This window comes from Coregonus clupeaformis, chromosome 14, assembly GCF_020615455.1.
Source record: "Coregonus clupeaformis isolate EN_2021a chromosome 14, ASM2061545v1, whole genome shotgun sequence".
In the NCBI taxonomy this organism is placed as follows: domain Eukaryota; kingdom Metazoa; phylum Chordata; class Actinopteri; order Salmoniformes; family Salmonidae; genus Coregonus; species Coregonus clupeaformis.
Window position 1 is genome coordinate 27,023,138 of NC_059205.1, and position 27,285 is coordinate 27,050,422.

Below are 27,285 nucleotides of genomic sequence, written 5' to 3' on the forward strand. Positions count from 1 at the left end.
TATTTCACTTGTTCTTTAAAAGTTTTTTTTTGCAAAAATGAAGAAAAAAAATGAAAAACAAAATGTTTTAATCAATTTTAGAATAAGGCTGTAAGGTAACAATGTGGAAAAAGTCAAGGGGTCTGAGTACTTTCCGAAGGCACTGTATATTGTTTTGACTTGGGCCGTACAGAATTCTCCCAGTATACCATGTTCTGAATTCTGTCTCTGTACATTTCAAAAGTACTGAACAAATAGTTATATTGACTAGTCCCTCCTAGCTCGCTCATTAATGTCTTAGTCCAATTTACGGATTGCCTCTTTTCCGCTCGTCTTCCCCTTATAATATTGTTTGTACATCTTAAATCGGTGCTCCGGAATGGTGCAGCGGTCTAAGCACTGCATCTCAGTGCTAGAGGTGTCACTACAGACCCTGGTTAGATTCTAGGCCATATCACAATCCATGATTGGGAGGCCCATAGGGCGGCGCACAATTGTCCTGGTTTGGCCGGGGTAGGCCTTCATTGTAAATAAGAATTTGTTCTTAACTGACTTGCCTAGTTAAATAAAATAAAAATACAAAAATAAACCACATTTGTTTAAGGAAGTCAGCTATGTATTTTTTTAAAGGCTGAATTAACTTAAAATATATTTTTATCGAATTTCATATTTTACACTTTTTTGTGTCAGTTCATTATATGGGAATTTGAAAGCTACCCACACTTTTTGGAAACCTATGAACTTTACCACAGAGTTTCTAAACGCAGAGGCGCAACATCACAAGACTTCCGGGAACGTTTGAGAAGTAGACCAAGCAGACCAGGCTGGGGTTTGGTGTTAGAGAAGCCAATGAGAGAAGTGAAACATTCTTCCTTAGTTGTTAATTTTCTCGAAATCTAAAGGCACAACCTAGACTCGAGCCAATGTCTTAAGTATTGGAACATGTGACAAACTGACATGTTTTCATTTTCGTCAAGCGTGCTTTTGATTTGACGGCCTACACATACGCAGTTCGGCGCATGCGTTAGACCCGAAGAACGTATTTCTGCGCATGAGCTTAGCTAGCCAACATCGCCAAGACATCGACTACAAGCTATATCGGAGATTTCTATTGGAGAAGCAGTTGCAGCCTATCTTCATACTGTACTGTCTTTGATTTTACTGCGCAACAGTGTTGCTGCGTTTTCATTGGACAGAGCGGGGGACAGGATGACAGCTGGCAGGTTGGCGCAATGAAAGTCTCCAGACGTTAGACACCACAACTTGATTTTAGGAATCTAGCTAGCTAGCAGTTTTAGATGTCGGACCTGTAACTTGTGAAGTTAGACATAGTTACTACGTTGACTTAAAACGTACAACTGTTGAATAACGATAGTATTGATACATTTTTAGGTAAACGGCGAGAATGTTGGTCCCTGCGGGATAATGATGAAAAAGAGACTGTGGCGAGTTGTGTCAGTGACAGTGTGCCTACTTGTGTTTTTACCGTGTTGGTAAGTTAAAAGCCGTACTGTACTTTCATTTTAATATCAAGAAAGATGTTTTGCCTCATTAAGTAACGTTATTCAAAAGTTGCTCGAAGAGTTGCACAAATAATGAACTACGGCAAGCATAACGTTAACTAGCTTGCTGCTAGCTAGTTTGTTAGCTAACGTTAATTGCTGAGAGTTAAGTGGTAGCTAGCCAAGTGGTAACTTAACGTAGCTCTATACTATACATTTTAGCTAGCTACTGTAGCTAGTTCAGTCGACTCGTCTGAGATGTCAAATGCATTTTGCCAGTTAACTAGCTCAATTCAACTGTTCTTTTTGCCGTGTTATTGTTTTGTTTTCAGTGTCATTAGCTAAAGTTAGTTAACTATCAAATTCAGGGTATCCATCACATGCTGCCCGCCTCATCCTGCCTCACCATCCATCACCATTGCAACAAACGTGGAGCTAGTAGTTAAATAAACAACACTCCTATATCATATTGACAGCTTAAAGAATGAATCAAGCCAAAAGCCTGCACTGGCATTGCATTGTATACCATTGCTTTGCTGGGTTGTTGCACGACCAGTATTGAGAGCGTGTGTTCTGTTCTGTAAAAGACCGTAATGGATTTGACTCTTCAGGGGATTACAGCCCACGTAACGTTAGTCAGTCAGCTAGCAGGCTCGCTGCGATTAGGTCTTGACTCCTGGCTGTAAATCCTTCGACACAACAGTTGACAGGTCCATCCAGAGGTGACTATGGATTTAGGATTATTGAGAAGAATGCACCTAGTTTACTGTAACTACACATCAATGCTGCATTCATGCACAGTCAGAGATTTAAATAGCCTGAAGACCTTTCAAGGAAAGGTCAAAGAACTGTCAATGTCGCGTCAATTCAAATCTGGTATCAGGAACAAAAGAGGTCAACACGACTTCTAAGGTATACTAGGTATTTTAATTAATGCAAAAACCTTCAATGGTAAATATGATGTTTCGTATATACGGGCTCTCTGTGATGCCTCGCAGGACACTCCAGAGAACTAACTCATTGCTCTAGAAACAATACCCAAATACTCTGACAGAGGAAGTTTCCCACTTCTCTGCTGGCCAATTAGAGTAAAGACTTGAGCGTGGTTTACACTATCTCAGCCAATCCGTTGATGCAGTGGTTGCTCTCATCTCCTCGGCGCCATTTGTTACACACTTAATCCAGGCACAAGATTATCATAACAACCTGTTATAGTGAGAAGAGCCAGCTCCCTTAGACATCATTCCCATGTCAAAGGAAGACTCATAGATCACAATGAACCATTATAGTCTTGTATTTGAAGACACAATCCTTATCTTCTCTTCACATCAATCACAGCCTTGCCAGGTGTCACAGCCTACATTAGCCCAGTCAAGAATGCATTCTTTCTAAGTTAGTCATCCTATCAGTTTAGAAGAATAATAAATCCCTAATAGAACCTAGCCTGGTTTCTCACACTAAATTCTTCTTCTGCTGCTCTGTCGTTCGCTACATACATTACATGGTGATGAAGCCGGTTCCAACAGACATTTTAGCTTATAAATCGATCTGTGGACACCATACTGTAGATTGAAATGCATCTAGCGGTAGCCCTGATTCTCACGGACACAGGAGTATGTCTCTTTTGCCTGTGTGAAGCAGGATGTGAAATGTGACACCACTTGAAGCTGATATGTCCCTCCTACCATTTCATTCGCTCTTCTGACTGTTCATCAACTCCTGGCTGAACCCTATGTCACAGCCACTAACAACACATATGCCTGGAATCCTTACACTGTAGAGCAGCAGGAGAGAGTGGTTTCGTCGCTGTAGCACATTCAGACAGGGCTCGACATTAACGCTTGTCCAAAAAAGTTGGACAAGAACAATATAGATTTAAGTTGTCCAAATGGACAAGTAAAAAAAAATCACGCATAAATCACTATATCAAACAATTAGGCTACTCCGATCAGAATTGGATCAGTGTCCTCCGGATGCAATGTGTTGCACAGTGTCCTCCCATTCTCTGCAGAGCGCATCAGAGTATAATTATTGTAGGCCTATTTGTCTGAAGGATAAGTGGCTAAAAAAGTTAATTTCAAGCCCTGTTCAGAGATCGATTTATAGCCAATAATCTCAAATAATTAATAGATTTTAAACAAAAAAAAGCACTTTCTGTTTGTCATAGATGGACAAGATTAATATGAGGTGAAAGGCGAGTTCCTAACGAGTTCAGGTAGCCAAGCTAGAGCTGTGTGAGATGTTCACAGTGATGGGCGCGGACGTTTTGATCAAGAGAGACCTTTAGAAAATATGCAAATACTAAACATACAAATATGTATTTTACAGTTATAAGGAAGGTGAAATCTTAGTTAGTCGTTTTATAATTTGATTATACTATATGTAGAAAGCATTAGTCATTTCAAGCCTCATTCATACAGTTTTGTTGAATAAGAAATACATCATATAAAATATTCCATATTTTTATCATATTTGTACTGTCTACTTGAGCTTGTGTCCTCAAAAGTGACTACACCTCAGCAATTTATAAAAAATGTTTACCAGAAAGGTGAGATTTGAACCTTTCTTGGAGAATGCAGCATTACTAGTTATTGTTTATGGCCCTCTCATGACAAATAATTACTTTTGGGGATTACGTAGATTACATTTTCAATTACATTTCGTTACATTTAACTGGTTAAACAAATGATGGAATGTGTAGTATAATTAAAAACAAAAAATGGTCACATGCTTAGTAGACAGCATGTGTAGACTAACAGTGAAATGCTTACTTAGGGTCCTTTTCCAACAATGCAGAGTTAAAGATGAGATACAAAATAAAAATGGAAATAGTGACACAGTGAATAACGAATGAAAATAAAGAGTACAATAAAGTCTAGTCACTCAGTGTATAAAACATTTGGAACACCTTCCTAATATTGAGTTGCACCCCCTTTTGCCCTCAGAGCAGCCTCATTTCGTCAGGGCGTGGACTCTACAAGGTGTTGAAAGCATTCCACAGGGATACTGGGCCATGTTGACTCCAATGCTTCCCACAGTTGTGTCAAGTTGGCTGCATGTGCTTTGGGTGGTGGACCATTCTTGATACACACGGGAAACTGTTGCGTGTGAAAAAACCAGCAGCGTTGCAGTTATTTTGTCTTGTCCATTCTCTCTCTGAATGGCACACATACACAATCCATGTCTCAATTTTCTCAAGGCTTAAAAATCCATCTTTAACCTGTCTCCTCCCCTTCATCTACACTGATTGAATTGGATTTAACAGGTGATCAATAAGGGATCAAAGCTTTCACCTGGATTCACCTGGTCAGTCTATGTCATGGAAAGAGCAGGTGTTCCTAATGTTTTGTTGGTCAGTGCATGCTGAGTACACGTCCTGGTAATTCGTTAACCTGTTTAAAGGTCTTACTCACATCGGCTACGGAGAGCGTGTTCACATAGTAGTCCGGTACAGCTGTTACTCTCACGCATGGTTCAGTGTTGCTTGCTTCGAAGCGAGCATAGACAACTCGTCTGGTAGGCTCGTGTCACTGGGCAGCTCGTGGCTGGGTGTCCCTTTTGTAATCCGTGATAGTTTGCAAGCACTGCCCCATCCGACGAGCGTCAGAGCAGGTCTAGTAGGATTCGATCTTAGTCCTGTATTGACACTTTGCCTGTTTGATGGTTCGTCGGAGGGTGTAGCGGGATTTCTTATAAGCGTCCGGGTTAGTGTCCTGCTCCTTGAAAGCAGCAGCTCTAGCCTTTAGCTCAGTGTGGATGTTGCGTGTAGTCCATGGCTTCTGGTTGGAATATGTACGTATGGTCACTGTGGGGACGACGTCGTCGATGCACTTATTAATGAAGCCGGTGACTGATGTGGTAAACTCCTCAATGCCATCGGATGAATCCCGGAACATATTCCAGTCTGTGCTAGTCCTGTAGTTTAGCATCCGCTTCATCGGACCACTTCTGAATTGAGTGTGTCACTGGTACTTGCTTTTTGAGTTTTTACTTGTAAGCAGGAATCAGGAGGATAGAGATATGGTCAGATTTGCCAAATGGAGGCCGAGCTTTCTATGCATCTTTGTGTGTGGAGTAAAGGTGATCTAGAATTTTTTTTCTTCTAGTTGCACAGGTGACATGCTGGTAGAAATGAGGCAAAACAGATTTCAGTTTTCCTGCATTAAAATCACCTGCCACTAGGAGCGCTGCCTCTGGATGAGCATTTTCTTGTTGGCTTATGGACCTACAGTGGGGAAAAAAAGTATTTAGTCAGCCACCAATTGTGCAAGTTCTCCCACTTAAAAAGATGAGAGAGGCCTGTAATTTTCATCATAGGTACACGTCAACTATGACAGACAAATTGAGAGAAAAAAATTCCAGAAAATCACATTGTAGGATTTTTAATACATTTCTTTGCAAATTATGGTGGAAAATAAGTATTTGGTCACCTACAAACAAGCAAGTTTCTGGCTCTCACAGACCTGTAACTTATTCTTTAAGAGGCTCCTCTGTCCTCCACTCGTTACCTGTATTAATGGCACCTGTTTGAACTTGTTATCAGTATAAAAGACACCTGTCCAAAACCTCAAACAGTCACACTCCAAACTCCACTATGGCCAAGACCAAAGAGCTGTCAAAGGACACCAGAAACAAAATTGTAGACCTGCACCAGGCTGGGAAGACTGAATCTGCAATAGGTAAGCAGCTTGGTTTGAAGAAATCAACTGTGGGAGCAATTATTAGGAAATGGAAGACATACAAGACCACTGATAATCTCCCTCGATCTGGGGCTCCACGCAAGATCTCACCCCGTGGGGTCAAAATGATCACAAGAACGGTGAGCAAAAATCCCAGAACCACACAGGGGGACCTAGTGATTGACCTGCAGAGAGCTGGGACCAAAGTAACAAAGCCTACCATCAGTAACACACTACGCCGCCAGGGACTCATAACCTGCAGTGCCAGACGTGTCCCCCTGCTTAAGCCAGTACATGTCCAGGCCCGTCTGAAGTTTGCATTTGGATGATCCAGAAGAGGATTGGGAGAATGTCATATGGTCAGATGAAACCAAAATAGAACTTTTTGGTAAAAACTCAACTCGTTGTGTTTGGAGGACAAAGAATGCTGAGCTGCATCCAAAGAACACCATACCTACTGTGAAGCATGGGGGTGGAAACATCATGCTTTGGGGCTGTTTTTCTGCAAAGGGACCAGGACGACTGATCCGTGTAAAGGAAAGAATGAATGGGGCCATGTATCGTGAGATTTTGAGTGAAAACCTCCTTCCATCAGCAAGGGCATTGAAGATGAAACGTGGCTGGGTCTTTCAGCATGATAATGATCCCAAACACACCGCCCGGGCAACGAAGGAGTGGCTTCGTAAGAAGCGTTTCAAGGTCCTGGAGTGGCCTAGCCAGTCTCCAGATCTCAACCCCATAGAAAATCTTTGGAGGGAGTTGAAAGTCCGTGTTGCCCAGCGACAGCCCCAAAACATCACTGCTCTAGAGGAGATCTGCATGGAGGAATGGGCCAAAATACCAGCAACAGTGTGTGAAAACCTTGTGAAGACTTACAGAAAACGTTTGACCTGTGTCATTGCCAACAAAGGGTATATAACAAAGTATTGAGAAACTTTTGTTATTGACCAAATACTTATTTTCCACCATAATTTGCAAATAAATTCATTAAAAATCCTACAATTTTTTGTGGCACCAAGAGTCACTTATCTCATAAATGTAACCTTCCCGCCATCATGAAAAGACATCATAACAATCCTTATTTTTTTTTCTCTCTTTGTGGTAAGTAACATTACTCAGATATAACATTACTTAACCCTAACAATTCACATATCTTAATATAAAATAAAATGTTCTCCCTTCAGTAGTATAGATATACGATTAGTCTAAACTATGCTAGATAACTGAGAATTCATCCCATCTACCTTCTATACCTGAATCCAACCAGATTCTCAATATATTTAATCAACAAAGGTATAAACTCTGTCATCTATCACATGCACAATCAAACCTCTCAAACCTTTATGTAGTTAGTCTGAGGAAAAGATTGATACATGATTAACTACTATATATTCATGCTAAAAAATCTATGTAGTCAAAACCTTACTGATATACAGTGGGGAGAACAAGTATTTGATACACTGCCGATTTTGCAGGTTTTCCTACTTACAAAGCATGTAGAGGTCTGTAATTTTTATCATAGGTACACTTCAACTGTGAGAGTCGAAATCTAAAACAAAAATCCAGAAAATCACATTGTATGATTTTTAAGTAATTCATTTGCATTTTATTGCATGACATAAGTATTTGATCACCTACCAACCAGTAAGAATTCCGGCTCTCACAGACCTGTTCGTTTTTCTTTAAGAAGCCCTCCTGTTCTCCACTCATTACCTGTATTAACTACACCTGTTTGAACTCGTTACCTGTATAAAAGACACCTGTCCACACACTCAAACAGACTCCAACCTCTCCACAATGGCCAAGACCAGAGAGCTGGTCAATGACCTGAAGAGAGCTGGGACCACAGTCTCAAAGAAAACCATTAGTAACACACTACGCCGTCATGGATTAAAATCCTACAGCGCACGCAAGGTCCCCCTGCTCAAGCCAGCGCATGTCCAGGCCCATCTGAAGTTTGCCAATGACCATCTGGATGATCCAGAGGAGGAATGGGAGAAGGTCATGTGGTCTGATGAGACAAAAATAGAGCTTTTTGGTCTAAACGCCACTCGCCGTGTTTGGAGGAAGAAGAAGGATGAGTACAACCCCAAGAACACCATCCCAACCGTGAAGCATGGAGATGGAAACATCATTCTTTGGGGATGCTTTTCTGCAAAGGGGACAGGACGACTGAACCGTATTGAGGGGAGGATGGATGGGGCCATGTATCGCGAGACCTTGGCCAACAACCTCCTTCCCTCAGTAAGAGCATTGAAGATGGGTCGTGGCTGTGTCTTCCAGCATGACAACGACCCGAAACACACAGCCAGGGCAACTAAGGAGTGGCTCCGTAAGAAGCATCTCAAGGTCCTGGAGTGGCCTAGCCAGTCTCCAGACCTGAACCCAATAAATCTTTGGAGGGAGCTGAAAGTCCGTATTGCCCAGCGACAGCCCCGAAACCTGAAGGATCTGGAGAAGGTCTGTATGGAGGAGTGGGCCAAAATCCCTGCTGCAGTGTGTGCAAACCTGGTCAAGACCTACAGAAAACGTATGATCTCTGTAATTGCAAACAAAGGTTTCTGTACCAAATATTAAGTTCTGCTTTTCTGATGTATCAAATACTTATGTCATGCAATAAAATGCTAATGAATTACTTAAAAATCATACAATGTGATTTTCTGGATTTTTGTTTTAGATTCCGTCTCTCACAGTTGAAGTGTACCTATGATAAAAATGACAGACCTCTACATGCTTTGTAAGTAGGAAAACCTGCAAAATCGGCAGTGTATCAAATACTTGTTCTCCCCACTGTATAAGGAAAAATCCCACATAGACTATCCCTCTTTTTTAAATGACACCCTTGTATACATCATTTTCAAATATACCCATCCTCTTAGACATGCTACCAAGAAAACATACATATAAATAAATTCTTAACATCATGACCTCATCCACACAAATACAATGATACGTGACACTTTCTAAGTTACATGAATATTATAATATATTCAGATGAATATATCTCAATAAAAATAACGTCAGTCTTCTTCATCCATGTTCATTCAAAGGAACCCCAAGCTTTTCTCTAATTACTTGGGGCGCTATCTGATCGACTAAGAGTCTTGTTTCCACATCTTCAATCCTGTAAACCTTAAATTCCCCGTTATACAGTTCCAACTTAACATTTCACATTACTCAATAAACATTATCAAAGGACTCTACACTTGAATAAGATGACATAGATGAAGAATTAGTACTCTTAATACCTTCCTGTATGTCTCTAATATTTCCCATAGCTTTATTTAAATTCCCAATACCTTCCTCATTCTGATGGCCAGCATGTACAACATGCATCTCCCCTATATAATCACATACATTCCCCCTCTATCTACTATAATAGCATCCAATGCTACGCAATTACCAATTACATATTGTCCAATGAGTGACATCTCAGACCCAATTGCTTGAAAATCCGATACTGTTAATAGGTACAATGTTGAACTCTGTTCAACCCTGACTCTGTTCCCCTAATATGCCTGAGGAGAGATACACAGGATAACACTGTTTTCAGTCCCTGTTAAATCAGTACATCCCTGAACTAGTTAGGATTGAGGAATTCAACCAAAGTCAGATCAGATGAAAATAGCATAGACATTCCTGTCTCAAATACCAAAACCCCATGATAGGAACCAGTTAAGTACTTGCTTAGCAACAGAGATAAGTACCACTCTAAACATCCCTATCAATACCACCCAATACTTCAAATGTATATAGTGACTAATATGTGAATACTGTAACTTAATAATCAACATATTCATGATTTCAGTCACAATCCTCACATTAACTTACATGTTTCAAACAGTATGATTCAAAAATGTCTACCCAAAACACATCACAGAAGTGTATCCTAAGACATTACAATAATGTATCACTGTTTTAACTGTCTTATATCGATATTATTGTTATCTCAATTGTACAATCAATATCCTTCATGCTGAAAATATTTATACTAATATATACTAATGATTTACTTAAATCACTCAGTCATCTTATAATTATAACCAAAACCAAATTACTTAGCTCAACCAAATTTAGAATGACAATTCTTAGTGATTCACATAGGTCCTATTACTCAAAATTAAAACCCTCAACTTTTAGTACCCATTACAACTGTCAGAATGTACACTTTTATATTAACATACAGTATAAATATCCATAATTCTATTATGACTTTCCTCATCCTGAGAATAAATACAGATCATTATCTCAATGCATTCTGAATACTGTTAATTTAGCAATGTATATACCTCCTACTCAAATTAGCTAATTTAGATCAATCCAAATGTATTATCAACACCGCTAACCAACCCCTTCTTTCTCCGGCACGTAAATCTTCTGGTGTCTCTTCATTATGTTCTTCAGACAGCTTCATATTTCAAAATGAATTGCCCATGACAATGTCACAACTACAATGTCTCATCTGAGTCACCACCAACTCTACACCCCATTGTGTCTTGTACATTTGCCAACCATTATGCCCACAACATTAGAAATGTAGTATTTGAACATATCATTCTTAATTCTCACTCAATGGTGGACTCCTGTCCCACTCCCTCGATATAAAAACATGAGAGAAAATCGGTTGATGGCTTCTATTGGCTGTTGTAGACCGGTTGCATGTAGAAGTGGTGCTGTACAGGAATGTCTTCAATGCCTCTGATATTCGTCTTCAGCCGGTTCAGAGGTTTTCTTTTTAAGGTTCACACCATTCTATGCCAAATTATCCCTGCTATGCATCAAGACACCATCTGTATTTACCTCACCAGAAGACAGAACATAACAGTTTAATTGAGTTAATTTCTAATCCAATAAATCCATATAAGCATTGACTATATGACAAATTATTATGTTTTACAAAATATTCTTAATACCAATTTCTAATATACTCCCCAATTTCTATTAGGTAAACACTCCAAATACATAGAACTGAATGGTGTGCCAGCCAGGTGATTTCTTGAAATTCTGGAAGATCTTGAAGTTCTTGGAGGTCTGTCCCTCCACCGAGGGAATCAGCCAGAACACGTAGCTCATCAGTAGCATTCCTCTTGACATCGTCTCCCATCACCTGATCCTTGTCAGCTCCAGTAACCTCATCTCCCTTATCTCTAGACCTTCGTTACCTCGTAGTACACTGTTTCAGTGGTTAAGATGATACCAGATCGATCTCCCCTCTATCCATACATCCGTTGGTGTAGACTGGGTGACAATGTATGGGCCCTTTAGCTCTGAATCTTCTTCCGTCACTATGGTCTCTGGATCAGCCAGAGTCCTTCTCCATTTATCAACATCGCTCTGTGGAGTGTGTCCTTCTTGCATCTTACCAATAGGGAGGTTGAGAGTCCCTGCTGCAAAAACACACAGACACAAAAGAAAACAATGCTCCGCATTGGCGATGCAATCTTCCTCCTCTGGGTTTGAACACTCCTACAGTGGGACACATAGATCAAGGAATCGATCTCTGCTACTTTCCCCTCCATCGAGGTAGCCAGCAACACCTAGTACTGACCTCCCCACCTAGATTCTGTCCAGCTCTTACTTCTGTAATCCTTTACTGCCACAAAGCCTCCAAGGCGCAGAAAATGCCCAGATTCTCCTGTTAGTTCTGGCAGAGAATCCTTCACCTTTTGGAAGAAAGTCTTCAGAACATTGTTAGGTGAGACACAGTATGCTACTTTACCCTGTCTTCTTATCAGTCAGGAGAAGCCCTGAGATTAGGAAGTGCACATCTTGCAGCTTGTTGCAGTCCACTCATTCCATAGACAGGCCTCCTCTACATCCTGCCTTATACCACAAATACATTTTCACCTAAAACATTTAATCTAACCCATAACACATTAATTACTACTGCTCATATTCTTAATACAATTAGCATATTTACCAAAAAGCCTCATGCGAGCAGTACTTCCCCCTTTGGACACATGACTCACATCATGATTCATGCATTCAAAAACAAAACAACAACATTGTTTGTTAAACCAAAATAATAAATAGCGCTCTCTCTCTATCCTTGTCATGGTCTGAATCTCATATATATATATATATATATATACACTGCTCAAAAAAATAAACGGAACACTTAAACAACACATCCTAGATCTGAATGAATGAAATAATCTTGTTAAATACTTTTTTCTTTACATAGTTGAATGTGCTGACAACAAAATCACACAAATATTATCAATGGAAATCAAATGTATCAACCCATGGAGGTCTGGATTTGGAGTCACCCTCAAAATTAAAGTGGAAAACCACACTACAGGCTGATCCAACTTTGATGTAATGTCCTTAAAACAAGTCAAAATGAGGCTCAGTAGTGTGTGTGGCCTCCACGTGCCTGTATGACCTCCCTACAACGCCTGGGCATGCTCCTGATGAAGTGGCGGATGGTCTCCTGAGGGAACTCCTCCCAGACCTGGACTAAAGCATCCGCCAACTCCTGGACAGTCTGTGGTGCAACGTGGCGTTGGTGGATGGAGCGAGACATGATGTCCCAGATGTGCTCAATTGGATTCAGGTCTGGGGAATGGGCGGGCCAGTCCATAGCATCAATGCCTTCCTCTTGCAGGAACTGCTGACACACTCCAGCCACATTGAGGTCTAGCATTGTCTTGCATTAGGAGGAACCCAGGGCCAACCGCACCAGCATATGGTCTCACAAGGGGTCTGAGGATCTCATCTCGGTACCTAATGGCAGTCAGGCTACCTCTGGCGAGCACATGAGCCAGGAAGCATAGGAACTGAGAAGTGGTCTGTGGTCACCACCTGCAGAACCACTTCTTTATTGGGGGTGTCTTGCTAATTGCCTATAATTTCCACCTGTTGTCTATTCCATTTGCACAACAGCATGTGACATTTATTGTCAATCAGTGTTGCTTCCTAAGTGGACAGTTTGATTTCACAGAAGTGTGATTGACTTGGAGTTACCCTGTGTTGTTTAAGTGTTTTTTGAGTTATTAGTATTTGATCCCCTGCTGATTTTGTACGTTTGCCCACTGACAATAGATTTATGTTAACCATGTCCTCGTTCAGCCACGACTTTGTGAAGCATAGGTGATGTGACAAAGGATGGTTTAGCCTGTTTGAACTTGACTCATCATTGAAATTCCTCAGACGTGTAGGGATGTAGGCTTGGCTAATGGTTTGATGACATTTTACTATATTTGGCAAGTAGGCCTACTTTTGCTTTACTGCCTAGTTTCTTTCTGCTGCAAAGAAAAAGCCAGACTGGCCAATAAAAATAAAATATTAAGATGGACAGTCTGAGATATGGCTTTTTCTTTGCAACTACCTAGAAGGTCAGCATCCCGGAGTCGCCTCTTCACTGTTGACGTTGCGACTGGTGTTTTGTGGGTACTATTTAATGAAGCTGCCAGTTGAGGACCTGTTAGGCGCCTGTTTCTCAAACTAGACACTCCAATGTATTTGTCCTCTTGCTCAGTTGTGCACCGGGGCCTCCCACTCCTCTTTCTATTCTGGTTAGAGCCTGTTTGCACTGTTCTGTGAAGGGAGTAGTACACAGCGTTGTACGAGATCTTCAGTTTCTTGGGAATTTCTCACATAGAATAGCCTTCATTTCTCAGAACAAGAATAGACTGATGAGTTTCAGAAGAAAGTTATTTGTTTCTGGCCATTTTGAGCCTGTAATCGAACCAACAATTGCTGATGCTCCAGATACTCAACTAGTCTCAAGAAGGCCAGTTTTATTGCTTCTTTAATCAGCACAACAGTTTTCAGCTGTGATAACATAATAGCAAAAGGGTTTTCTATTGAGCAATTATCCTTTTAAAATGATAAACTTGGATTAGCAAACACAACGTGCCATTGGAACACAGGACTGATGGTTGCTGATAATGGGCCTCTGTACGCCTATGTAGATATTCCATTAAAAAGTATTTGTTTCCAGCTACAATAGCCATTTGCAACATTAACAATGTCTACACTGTATTTCTGATAAATTTGATGTTATTTTAATGGACAAAAAAATTGCTTTTCCTTCGAAAACAAGGACATTTCTAAGTGATCCCAAACTTTTGAACGGTAGTGTACGTATTACAGACTCGGCCAGGGACAGGTTGAAAATGTCAGTGAAGACACTTGCCAGTTTGTCAGTGCATGCTCGGAGTACACGTCCTTCCACAATCCATTCTGTTGGTAAAGTGGCCTGCGCTCTGATACGTTATTCATTGTCTAGTGCCTTAAAATCAGCATGGCTTCTCAGGGGTTACATTAAGACCGTTGGCTATGAATTAAAAGGTAAACAAACACTGTACAGCTTACAGTATTTGTGTCTTACCAGACTCCAGTGGCCAAGCAGAGTAGACTACTTACCCTATAAACCTCACTGCTAGACAATAGACTTGCTGTTGACAAGGCCACGTTTGTGTTTAAGTATTTTGACACTGGAGCTTAAGACAAGGACCTTTGTCCCCAGTAGGAATATGACGTTGTTAATGGAACTATTTAAAGCCTTGTCATGACTGACCGGTGATCTCTGTTGTTGTCGCATGCCAGGATGAACAGGACAGCTGTGACATTGACTTGTCCCATTTCCCTGTCACACCGTCAGACTGTCAGCAGACTGCATGCAGTTGTCATTTTCCCTGTGCAGCCACGTGGCTTTAGGTTTTGACTTTGACCTCCCGCCTCCAGCCTTGCCAGCCCCCCACAGTGATGAGATAAAATGTGTCTGTCTCGCAGTGTGTCAGCCACCTGGTCGCTCCCATATCACCTCTCTCAGCTCTGACACTGCTCGGCAGCAGCCCCCTCTGATTGCTCATGACTCATTCATGGATTCTTTGAAATCGTTGTTTTCCTTCTGATTAAGGCTTGTCCTTGTTGGTATAGGAAACACAGTGATGCAAGGTGACAGTATATTGCCACATCTTAACAGGAATTGGGGTCAATTTCATCTAAATTCAGCCGATTCGGGAAGTAAACAGAAATTCCAATTCCACTTTTCCCATTGCTCTTGTCTCTCCTAACTCTAACTCTACTCCCCTTGCCTAAAACAATAACACTGATGTCTTCTCCTATGTTTCCCCAGGCACCCCACTAAAAATGTTGGCTGCACAGAGCAGCCCCCAGAGGCTCAGAGCCTGCCTGCACCTGCTCAGGACAGCAGTACAGAGGAAGACCCAGGCGACAAGTCCCATCACAGGGTACATACCTGTTGGACCATAAGCTACTATGATTTTGTATTTGTACATACCTAATATAACCAACTCTCTTGTTGATACTGGTTTCTTTAATGTTGGATAAAACACCAACTAATGTTTCCTTCCCGTCTTGTCCGTCAGGGTGTTGTTCAGGTAGAGGAGGGCTGGGGGTACCAGTATGTCCAGTACCTATCTGAAGAGGTGGTGCTGCCAGAGGGAGAGGAGGTGGATACACAGCAGCAGGGCCTAGCAGAGGGGGATGTGGTGGAGACTCCAGGCACAGAGGTGGAGGACAAGGAGCATGTCAAGGTATTCATTTGGTTTATTTGGATCCCCATTTAGCTGTTACTATTGCAACCTACTGCTCCTGAGGTCCACAAGGTACTGCAATGATGAATCCTAACAACTAGGCCTGAAAAACGACTCCACCCTGGCTTACTTACTGGATGTGAAGCAGATGTCTCTCTCTTTAGTATAAGAGCAGATTGAGACTAGGATACTGTCCATCAGACCTATTGATCAAACATATTGATTGTTCCTGAAATATTTTTAGCATAGAAGGTTGTACCACACATAAGGCAGGTGGGTGGTTGTTGTGGGCCATCAATACTAAGTTCTGTGTTTTAATGACAGTGCAGTGATTATGTTTTCCAGACGTTGGACCTGGAGGATTCTGTAGCAGAGAAGGAGCCAGAGACCACAGAACCAGAGGCCGGTACAGATGCTGAGCAGCCACCTCCAGAGGCCATTGTCACCCAAGGGCAGCAGCCAACCCCCACCTCTGACCTGTCCCCTCCACCCTCTGCCCCTGCTTTCAATCCCATCCCTGAAGAGCCGTCCAGCACCCCTAGCTCATCCTCTAGTGTACCAGAGGAAACTGTGTCTGATGTCCCTGTGTCATACTCCAGCGATGCTGATCTGGCCATAGATGACTGTGAAGCTGGAGAAACCAACCCCTTTGACAGCACCCTCACCAGGTCAGTGTAACGGAGGTGCTCCCGTGGTGAGTAACCTTACCTGAGGACTGAACTTGTGTTAGCTCCCAGAGAGCTAATGGCTAGGCTTAAATCAGCAGGCTAAGACAGTCAAGTGGTGCGCAGGTTCGAACCCAGTTGTTTTACCCAGTGTTTGAATGTAGGCTCTCTTTCTATTGTCCCCCTATGTAGTCTTCCTGTTGTGCTGGAGAACACATCCAATGCCCTGGGAAAGGGCACCAAGACCGACATAGTCCCCCCTCTGGCCCAGGCAGGTCAGGCCTCAGTGGGGCTGGCTCAGGGGGCCAACACATCCCACATGCTCAACGAACAGGTAGAGAAACACCAACATTTGTTGCACAGCAATAATGTTTTCTGATGCTGATAGTCCTAGAAGTACAACCTCCAAGCTTAATCATGCCGACCTCAAATGAAAGTATTTGACACATAGACAGTATGTATTTGACCAAGGTCTGATGCTTGTCTGTTGACTGCTATTCTTAGGACTTGAGCTCACACATCACCACAGAGACAGATCCCAGCGTGGCAACCAAGGATCCGGAGGACAACCCCACCTTTGACGAGTGGAGGAAGAAAATGATGGAGGTGGAGAAAGAGAAGAGTAAGATAGATCGTGTTCCTGGCCCGTCTCAGTCAGTCACTCACTAGTTTTGATTTAAAACTATCTCTCTTCATAGCTCAGGCCACTCATACCTCCACCAATGGCGGCTCCCACGCTGTAAAGAAGGTGCAGAAGAACTTCAACAACTATGCATCGGTGGAGTGTGGGGCAAAGATCCTGGGTTCTAACCCAGAGGCTAAGGTATCTATTTCAAATTGTCACCCTCCAAACCTATCTATATATTATTTTTTTATCGCTAGCTTTGCAGATTTTGATGGAAGGATCTTTTCTCTCAGAGCACTTCAGCCATATTAATGGAGAGCATGGATCATTACATGTTAAATCCCTGCAGCAACAAGATCTGGTGAGTGTGTGTGTCTAGATCCCTGTGTGTTGCTGCTCTAAGAGTTAATGTGTACATGTGTTTCTGTTTCCAAAAATGTCTTCTGTCCTTGTCCTTATACTTCCTCTAAAACCTCCCTGTTCCTTTTTCCCTTTATAACTACAGGTAGAACAGAATCCACTACTCCACTCACCACCTACGGTATCCTCATCCCTCATCATCCTCTCTCTCTTTCTCTCTTTTTCTCTCTCTTTTTCTTTCTCTCTTTCTGTCTCTTTCTCTCTCTTTCTTTCTTTCTTTCTTTCTTTCTTTCTTTCTTTCTTTCTCTCTCTTTCTCTCTCTCTTTTTCTTTCTTTCTTTTTTTCTTTCTTTCTTTCTTTCTTCTTCAGGTTCATCATCGAGCTGTGTGATCCCATCCAGGTGAAGCAGTTGGACATCGCTAACTTTGAGCTCTTCTCTTCCACACCCAAAGAGTTCTTGGTCTCCATCAGTGACAGGTTTGATCTGAGTCATGTTCATTAAAGCTGGTGTCCTTAATTGGTGAAACTGGCACGTCCATTTGGGATATTACAAAAACAAATAAGTTACTGCAAATAACAAACACTGTTTTTTCCCTATTGAACATCATTGCATGTGCGATAGAACAGCAGAATATGTATGGCACATTTTTTTTACCACGCTACCAGAGGCTCCTCTCCTCCGTTTCTCAGTTTCAACAACAAAACAAAAACATTAACATTTTAAACTGCTTAGAATCTGAAACGAAAATGAGTGCTGTTTTTTGACCAGATATTCTCTCCCTGTATTAGTCAGTTTTCTTCTTTTTGGTGCCTAATGAACATGACCCCAATGGGAATGTCTCGTTTTGATATCTTTTAATCTGTCATTTGATGCTGAACATCATAAATGCTACAAACAGAAACAGTCACTACTACTGCACTAAGGATAGATCAATAGGTTGAATGATGTTGCATAATGCTCCGTCAGGTACCCGACCAACAAGTGGGTGAAGCTGGGCACTTTTCATGCTCGGGACGAGCGCACTGTTCAGAGTTTCCCTCTGGATGAGCATCTGTATGCCAAATATGTCAAGGTGTGTATGGCATCCTCCTGTTCCTTCTCTTCTCTACTCCCTCCTCTAGTCCCACTCTACTCAATCAGGTTTCTCTTGGGAAAGAGCTACTCTTGAATGGGACTTCTTATCTAAATAAAAATAATAGATAATCAATACTAGACTATCCCCCACTTAACTCAAATCCTGCAGGCCTGTGTGTGTATGCTGGTCCTCTCATTCTAGAGTAATGTGTTACAATTATACAACGGGTTGGTCTAATCCTGAATGCTGATTTGGTTAAAACCGCATTCCAGCCGGTGTCTATTCCACAAGTTACCACAGGCTAAATCTATGACGTTAAAATGCCTATTTACTCTGTTCCATCTGACTGCGCAATCCACTGTCTTATCATTCTAGCCAGGCAATTTATAAACTTGATCTCCACTATAAAAAGCATCTAGACATTATCTCACATTTCTTTTAGACTAACATTTAGTTTTCAACAGCGGAGATTTGTATAAACCTTGCTGTTTTTCTCATCTTTAATCTGATGCTTCTGGACCTCTTCTCTGAGGACTGAAGCAGGAACCAGCATTCATACACTGGTCCTGTTTTAAATGCATGTGTGCATGTTCTTGTAATTATTTGTTTCTCTTCTCTTGTTTCTCCTGCTTCAGATGTTCACCAAGTACATAAAGGTTAGCCCATTTCTCTCTTAGATGTGGTCGGTCTGTGGAGGAGCAGGTAGATAGATGCTAACAGAAGGATAAGCTTGCTAACTGATCAGCGCTAGGTTACTGCAGTCCAGGTAGCACAGAATCTATACAATCTGGTCCAAGCCAATCAAAATATATTTGTAATTATTATCATTCATCTAGTTATGTCACTCCATATCATTTTTACTGTAGAGAAGCTTATTCTTCAGGGCAAGGTGGTTTGATCACAGCTTCAAAGTGCGCTAGCTTGTCACTGGCCACCCAGAAAAGCATCAACGTTAACAACTTACTTCTGGAATTTGACTATTTGTCCCACGATTTCATTGACAATTTGACCACCAGCCAAATCCCACCATGCGCTGATGCCTCTCTCCTGGATGTAAATTATGTCTGTGTTTCATCGCAGCTGGAGCTGGTCTCTCACCATGGATCTGAACACTTCTGCCCTCTCAGTCTCATAAGGTAGGCAATGAATAGAAAAACACTGAGTTCATGGAACGTTTTAAAGGTAATTGGGGAAATCACAGGTAATATAAAGATAATGTATAGCTAGCTGTAATAAGCATCAATTTACCGAATCCACAGGTATTGTACAGTCAAGCAAGCTGAAGGTAGTGGGGAGGGTGTTAAGTAATAGAGTACGAGTGGTAAAAATGTACCCCTCATAAAGGCTGAGCCGAGGGGACTGTTAAATCTGGAACTGCTAGTCTAGTGCTGTTATACTTGGCTATCTCCAACACCATAGAAATAAGCTGCTTTTTTCAGGGGCACTGGGGTGCAGCTCTGGCAGTCAGTTTGCAGAACATTTTGTCTTCAAAAACAAAAAAGTACAGCCAACCAATCCCCTACATAGTTTTTCTCCTATAGAGGCATGAATGGTTGTAAAATTATACAGTGCCTTGCAAAAGTATTCATCCCCCTTGACGTTTTTCCTGTTTTGTTGCATTACAACCTGTAATTTAAATGGAATTGTATTTGGATTTCATGTAATGGGCATACACAGAATAGTCCAAATTGGTGAAGTGAAGTGAAAAGAATAACTTGTTCAAAAAATTCAAAAAAATAAATAACGGAAAAGTGGTGCGTGCATATGTATTCACCCCCTTTGCTATGAAGCCCCTAAATAAGATCTGGTGCAACCAATTACCGTCAGAAGTCACATAATTAGTTAAATAAAGTCCACCTGTGTGCAATCTAAGTGTCACATGATCTGTCACATGATCTCAGTATATATACACCTGTTCTGAAAGGCCCCAGAGTCTGCAACACCACCAAGCAAGCGGCACCATGAAGACCAAGGAGCTCTCCAAACAGGTCAGGGACAAAGTTGTGGAGAAGTACAGATCAGGGTTGGGTTATAAAAAAAAATATCTGAAACTTTGAACATCCCACGGAACACCAGTTAAATCCATTATTAAAAAATTGAAAGAATAAGGCACCACAACAAACCTGCAAGAGAGGGCCGCCCACCAAAACTCACGGACCAGGCAAGGAGGGCATTAATCAGAGAGGCAACAAAGAGACCAAAGATAACCCTGAAGGAGCTGCAAAGCTCCACAGCGGATTTGGAGTATCTGTCCATACGACCACTTTAAGCCGTACACTCCACAGAGCTGGGCTTTACAGAAGATTGGCCAGAAAAAAGCCATTGCTTAAAGAAAAAAATAAGCAAACATGTTTGCATGTGGGAGACTCCCCAAACATATGGAAGAAGGTACTCTGGTCAGATGAGACTAAAATTGAGCTTTTTGGCCATTAAGGAAAGCGCTATGTCTAGCGCAAACTCATCACCCCGAGAACAACAGTGAAGCAGGGTGGTGGCAGCATCGTGCTGTGGGGATGTTTTTCACCGGCAGGGACTGGGAAACTGGTCAGAATTGATGGAATGATGGATGGCGCTAAATACAGGGAAATTGTTGAGGGAAACCTGTTTGTCTTCCAGAGATTTGAGACTGGGACGGAGGTTCACTTTCCAGCTGGACAATGACCCTAAGCATACTGCTAAAGCAACACTCGAGTGGTTTAATGGGAAACATTTAAATGTCTTGGAATGGCCTAGTCAAAGCCCAGACCTCAATCCAATTGAGAATCTGTGGTATGACTTAAAGATTGCTGTACACCAGCGGAACCCATCCAACTTGAAGGAGCTGGAGCAGTTTTACCCTGAAGAATGGGCAAAAATCCCAGTGGCTAGATGTGCCAAGCTTATAGAGACATACCCCAAGAGACTTGCTGCTGTAATTGCTGCAAACGGTGGCTCTACAAAGTATTGACTTTGGGGGGGTGAATAGTTATGCAAGCTCAAGTTTTCTGTTTTTTTGTCTTATTTCTTGTTTGATTCACAAGAAAAAATATTTTGCATCTTCAATGTGGTAGGCATGTTGTGTAAATCAAATGATAGAACCCCCCCCAAAAAAATATTATTTTAATTCCAGGTTGTAAGGCCACAAAATAGGAAAAATGTAAAGGGGGGTGAATACTTTGCCATACTTTGAATACTTTGTGAATACTTACCACTGTATATAATAAAAAAATGACAACTAGAAAATAATATACCAAAGCCAATCACCCTTGATAATGACTACATTGACATTTTAGTCATTTAGCAGACGCTCTTATTCAGTTAGTGCATTCATCTTAAGGTAGCTAGGTGAGACAACCACATATCACAGTCATAGTAAGTACTGTGGGATTTGTAGTATTTCCAAGTCCCAGTTGGATGGTAGATACCCTAGTTGAAACCTTTTCCTTTAGGATTCTTATAATAACCTTAACTATTATTCGGCCTACTTGGTGTGTTATTACTGGGCTACTGGTGTATCTCTGTCTTCCCTCTGGTGGCTGCTAGAGAGTATAACAGCTCTTCACCAATGTGGCCACCATTCAATGTAGGCCATTCTTTGGCAATCCTCAATCTCATTCAAAAACACAACTATGTGAGATGGCTTAGAGCTGTTTCTCTCCACTCTTTTGAAGGGTGTTTGGAACGAGTATGGTGGAGGAGTATGAGGAGATCGCTGACCCCCTCGACAGACCAGACGACCAGGATGACGACCTCGGTGAGAGGAGAGCCTCTTATTCTACAGTAGCTTGAATACTTGTCAATCATAAGCAGCAGGACAGTGAATGTTCAATAAGATATGACACATTTGTCAATGGTCATTTATGTTGTTACATGTACACAACAACATTTTCACTTTGAGGAGACTGGATGTCATATAATGTGAACATCGAAAGTCCTGAAGCGACTATACTGCAGGTTTATATGTACATTTTACCTCAACTTTGAACTGTTTGGATGATTGATGTTGGTAAGTGTAATGTTATCTCTCTGCTTTGTGACCCTCAGATTATCCTCCTGGATATGTTCCTGTAGAGGACGAGGCTTCAAATGACCTCATAGGATCAGCCAAGGGTGAGTTACCCACATGTACAGCCAGCTAAATATCCTGTTACACCAGTCACACAAATATGGTATCAATATTGAAAGAATGTGCTGTGTCATACTTGAGTCGCTATCCCTTTGTGAAGCCAATGTGGAGATGGATTCAGTGACAGGGACAAGTATTCACTCATGGGCTGTCTTGTTGTTCCAGATGTCATTCTGAACATGGTGAACAACATTAAAGTCAACGTGCTGGGAGGAGGACCAGGGGAAGGGAACTTCTCAAGCCAGGCAGTGAACATGACTACCAGTAAATCATCTGACCCTGACACCACCTCCACCGTCAGCCCAGTGTAAGTACCAGCCAACCAATCACTTCTTCACCTAGTCTTTTATTTTATCTAGATTTACAGTCATGTCACACATCTTGTCATTTAAAACATTTTTTTTAAGCAATGACATTTACCAGGGTATATTAGAGGTAACATTGTCATTAGTAAGACATTTGTTTTTTTTCTTGCATTTTTCTGTCTAGCATGTACCGTGCTTGGATGTGCATAATTAGTCTTCTTTTGCAGCTGTGGTAGCTTACATCCCTGTCTCTCTGTTCCAGGCCTGACACTGTAGAGGTGGAACAGTCTGAGGTACCAGAAGACCCTGATGTCACTACCACAGAGGACCCCACACCAGAGCCCCCTACTCCAGACACCCCTGTCACAGAGGAACCCAAACTAGAGAATCTAACTGGGGAGGAGCAGGTCGTGACTCCTATAGAGAAAGAGGAGGTCCAGTCCATAGTTACCATGCTGGAGGAGGTAGAAGAAGAGGAGGAGAAGGAAGAGGAAGGGGGGGATAGAGAGGTGCACCATTGCCCTGGCCTCCGACAGCAAGAAAGCCTTGGCTACTGTGGCCTGTCTTCCTCCTCTTCTTGCTCCTGCTCAGCCTCCTTCCAGGAGTACCTCCTCCACCAGTGTTCCGTTCAGAGGAACTGCACCAGCCAGGAGAGGGAGCCAGAGGCACCCCCAGCCCCAGGAACCACCACCACCCCGTCACAGCAGCTCTCCATTTCCCCCACGGCCACCCATACCCCACAGCAGCCCCACACTCAGGGGGAACAGCCTCAGGAGAGAGAGCCCAGCTCTGCCCTGGGGGAGAGGAGAGCAAGTCCCACTGACGCCCCACCACACCTTCCATGGGTTGAGACGGAGGCAGTGGGAGAGAGAGAGCCCAGCACGGAGCTGCCCCACCTGGAGCCCAGCCAGACCTCCACCCTGCCCAGCTCCACCGCCAGCTCTGCCACCAGGCCCACCCCTACCGTGGAGCCTCCACACCAGGCCTCCTCGAAAGACCTGCCCGGGCAGGAGCACCCCGCCACTGGGACAGAGAAGAGCCGGGAGGTGCAGCAGGAGGAGAACAGGCAGCCTTCTCCTACTGTCGCCACCTCCAGCCCCATTGGTCCAGTAGAGCAGAGTTGTGGAGCCCCTGTAGAGGAGAGGCCCTGTCCGGAGGTCCAGCCTGCAAAACAAGACAACATCCCAGTCATCTACACCCAACATGTGGCCGATCCACTCCCCCATTCCCTCGCCACTGTCTCCACCCCCACAGAGCAGCAGCAGCCTCCTGTCCCCACGGCTGAAAAAGAGAGTGCTGCTTGCAGTGGCAACACTACTCCTGAGGAGTCCCGCTCTGTCCCCGTCGTGGTTATGACAGAACCCCCCTCGCATGGCCAGGGCCAGGCTGTCGCCATCGAAACCAAGGGGGAAGCAGAGCTTGTGGAAGACATCCTCTTCACCTCGTCACCCAATGGCAATGTGCAGCAGCTGCCTCGCCCCTCCCCCCCCTCTCCCTCCCCCTCAGACTTCTACGCAGAGCTCCACAAACCCATGGAACAGGGGAACGGGAACCCGATGCACGGCTCCACCAGCCAGAAGGAGTCTGTGTTCATGAGGCTCAACAACCGCATCAAGGCCCTGGAGATGAACATGTCGCTGAGCGGACGCTACTTGGAGCAGCTCAGCCAGAGGTATGGGCCCTCGGGGGTTGATGGATCGTACTAAGCATTGTGCATCATCCAGTTAGTCTTAGTTAACTGTCCAATGTCAGACAGTGAAATGCTGTTGAAATAACCAGTGCTTTCAATTCCATTTCAACACAGTCAGTCCGTTGAAGGTTTAGATGGTGATGTTTTGTCTTTGTCATTGTATGGAAGGTACCGAAGGCAGATGGAAGAGATGCAGAGGGCTTTCAACAAAACCATCATCAAACTGCAGAACACATCCAGGGTAGCAGAGGAGCAGGTGGGGAGTGGAGGGAGACCTTCAATGTGTTTGTGTAGAATGTTACGTACTACGTAGCCTATCTTAAGATGGAGTCTCACACCGTTTTGGCCTTTTGAATAATGAGAATGTCAAGGCTGTCATGTGAAAGGCTCTGGTTGGATGTTAATCACTCACAATCAAAGGCAAGCTGTGATTGACAATGTATGGGAAAGTGGCTTGTGAGAGTGTTTGTGATTGGCCAGCTCATTAGTTTCCTGTCTCCCTATAGGACCAAAGACAGACGGAGTCCATCCAGTCGTTGCAGGTCCAGCTGGAGGTTGTCACACAGCTGGTGCTCAACCTGTCTGTCGGAGTCAGCCAGCTGCAGAGCCAGGTAGATACTGCATACTTACCTACCCTATTGAATACAGCAGGGTTGGGGTCAATTACATTTCAATTCAGTCAATGCTGTAAGTAAACAAGTCCTATTCGTCATTGCTTTTCAACAAGGAAGTTTGGCCTCCTGAATTGACATGGAATTGGTCCCAACCCTAGAATGCAGCAGTATTCAAATGAATTGTATATTTCTTTAAACTCTTTACCAACCCACACCACATGGCTGCACTGTGTTGTAGGAGTCTGAAAGGCAGAGCTACCTCCTGCTGTGCCTGGTGTTGTGTTTGTTCCTGGGGTTGCTGCTGTGTGTCCAGCACTGTCGCATGTCTGCCATGGAGCCTCCCTCCACAGACCCAGAGCCTCCTATACCCAAGAGCTACAGCTACTGCTGCCCAGAGAGGTAACTACACACATCCTCTCCTTCTGCCCCACTAGGGGGAACACCGTTGGTTGTGCTTCTGTACTGCTTATGAATGTGTTATGCATGGGTTAGGAATGTGTTATGAAGTCCTTTACATAGGTACCCTTAAATTTGAGTTACCACATTCCATCCAAGGGACAGACACCACACACTCAACTGTACAAAACAGGATGCTGTTTTTAAGTCTTGTCCTAGTCTAACTAACACATCTCCTCCTCTCAGGCGTTTCTCTGAATATGAAGACATGAGCTTGAAGAGACTAGTGTCATATCCTCTCCTGCACTCAGGCTCCTTCCAGTTACCCACCACTGAAGGCAAGTTTACCTATGACTATGTTGTGTGTGTGTGTGTGTAGTGTACTCCCTTGTGATTCCTAATTCTAAGGTTTGTTGCTGATGAATATGTAAACATAACTTGACTTTGGGTGTTGATATTTTGATATTTATGATCGGTTTTGTTTTGCTGATTTATAATATAGCTTCAACAGTTTTTTTAATGTAATTAATTTGTTTTCCTCCTTGTGCTCGCAGGTCCAGAGTCACCGCATACTGTTGAACCACTGAGTTTTCTACCAGCTAATAAAAAGGTATGGATGGAATAGTGTCCCTATCTCAAGGAAAGTCTCTCTCTCATACTCTTAGAGTATAATTGTTTTATGAACATAATCTCTCATCGCCAACCTCAACAAATAAAATCTCTGTCCCCAACTCTTCTCCCTCAGCAGAAGAAACGCAGTAAGATGAAGGCTGTGGAAACCCTTAAATGCACTACTCTCTGCGCTCCTCTGCCTGCTAACGGAGCACCCGTATGTAATGGCGGCGCTCCTCGTGGCACCACAGACCCTACACCCCGCATGGGGCGTCTCAGCCACCACGCCTTCATGGACCCCCCCTCTGAGTGCAGCTCAGAGAGCTCCTCCCAGTCAGACGAGCCCTCCTTATGCGGCCTTGCCGCCACCACCTGCACGCGCCTCTGTGACGGCCTGCACCCACCCAGGAGCAGGGCAGAGAAGCGAGCGTTCAAGCAGCATCGCTCCAAGCCTGGGTGCGTGGTGGTGGATCTCCTGCAGGCCCCGCGGAGAGATGCTACACCCACCATCCCCACTCTGCAGGACCTCATGGGAGGAGGAAAGGAGCTGTCTGCAGGGATGCTGGGAGTGACGGCGCTCTGAGGTCCTGTTGAACCTAGACTAAACTCTCCTCCTGTCTGCTCCTCCTGAAAACAGACTCTGGAACACTCATCCCCTGAAAGGAGAGATGTTGTTATCCCTGTATAAACAGGAGGCTTTAAGCTAGGAATCAGACAATCCCCAATCAGACAATCCCTCTTCTTCCACCTCCCAACCAGTGTGTTATGTTCTGTCCATGTTCTCTGTTGACTATTTGTCAGGCTTTGATGTTTCTTTCTTGCTTTGACCAATGAAAACAATGTATTTTCCATCTGTCCTTAAAAATGTCATTTTTTTGTCACGAGGTAAATACTGTCAACCCTACAGCTGCACTATATAACAATCAAACCTGCAAATAATAGCCAATGTCAATGATGGGCTAAAGGAATACAATTCCATGATAGAAAAATGCTTTTACTGGTGAGTGGCCGGTCTAGCCACATTGTTCATAGAAACAGTAGTGTCTTCCTGTATCAAGATCGGTTCTCATTCTCTGAAGTTGAAACCTTTTTCAACTCTTATGCTTTTACCAGCTCAGCTGCCGCTTTTCCAGTACACAGGGATGCAAGACAGCCTACACTGAACAAAAAT

General features: G+C 43.1%; 1 protein-coding gene across 1 annotated transcript; it reads left to right on the top strand.

The window, feature by feature from the left end:
- The first annotated feature begins 1,159 nt into the window (after nucleotides 1-1,159).
- Nucleotides 1,160-26,963, top strand: LOC121581078 (SUN domain-containing ossification factor-like). Its single transcript, XM_041896451.2, has 23 exons — nucleotides 1,160-1,202; nucleotides 1,372-1,472; nucleotides 15,246-15,360; nucleotides 15,499-15,666; nucleotides 16,012-16,334; nucleotides 16,524-16,665; nucleotides 16,836-16,953; nucleotides 17,030-17,154; nucleotides 17,250-17,317; nucleotides 17,686-17,793; nucleotides 18,284-18,389; nucleotides 19,028-19,048; nucleotides 19,473-19,528; nucleotides 22,043-22,125; nucleotides 22,416-22,481; nucleotides 22,663-22,804; nucleotides 23,065-24,474; nucleotides 24,661-24,748; nucleotides 24,999-25,103; nucleotides 25,345-25,505; nucleotides 25,749-25,840; nucleotides 26,057-26,112; nucleotides 26,248-26,963. Exons 2-23 carry the CDS (start codon nucleotides 1,405-1,407, stop codon nucleotides 26,695-26,697), a joined length of 4,071 nt encoding a protein of 1,356 aa, XP_041752385.2. The 5' UTR covers nucleotides 1,160-1,202; nucleotides 1,372-1,404; the 3' UTR covers nucleotides 26,698-26,963.
- The last annotated feature ends 322 nt before the right edge of the window (nucleotides 26,964-27,285 follow it).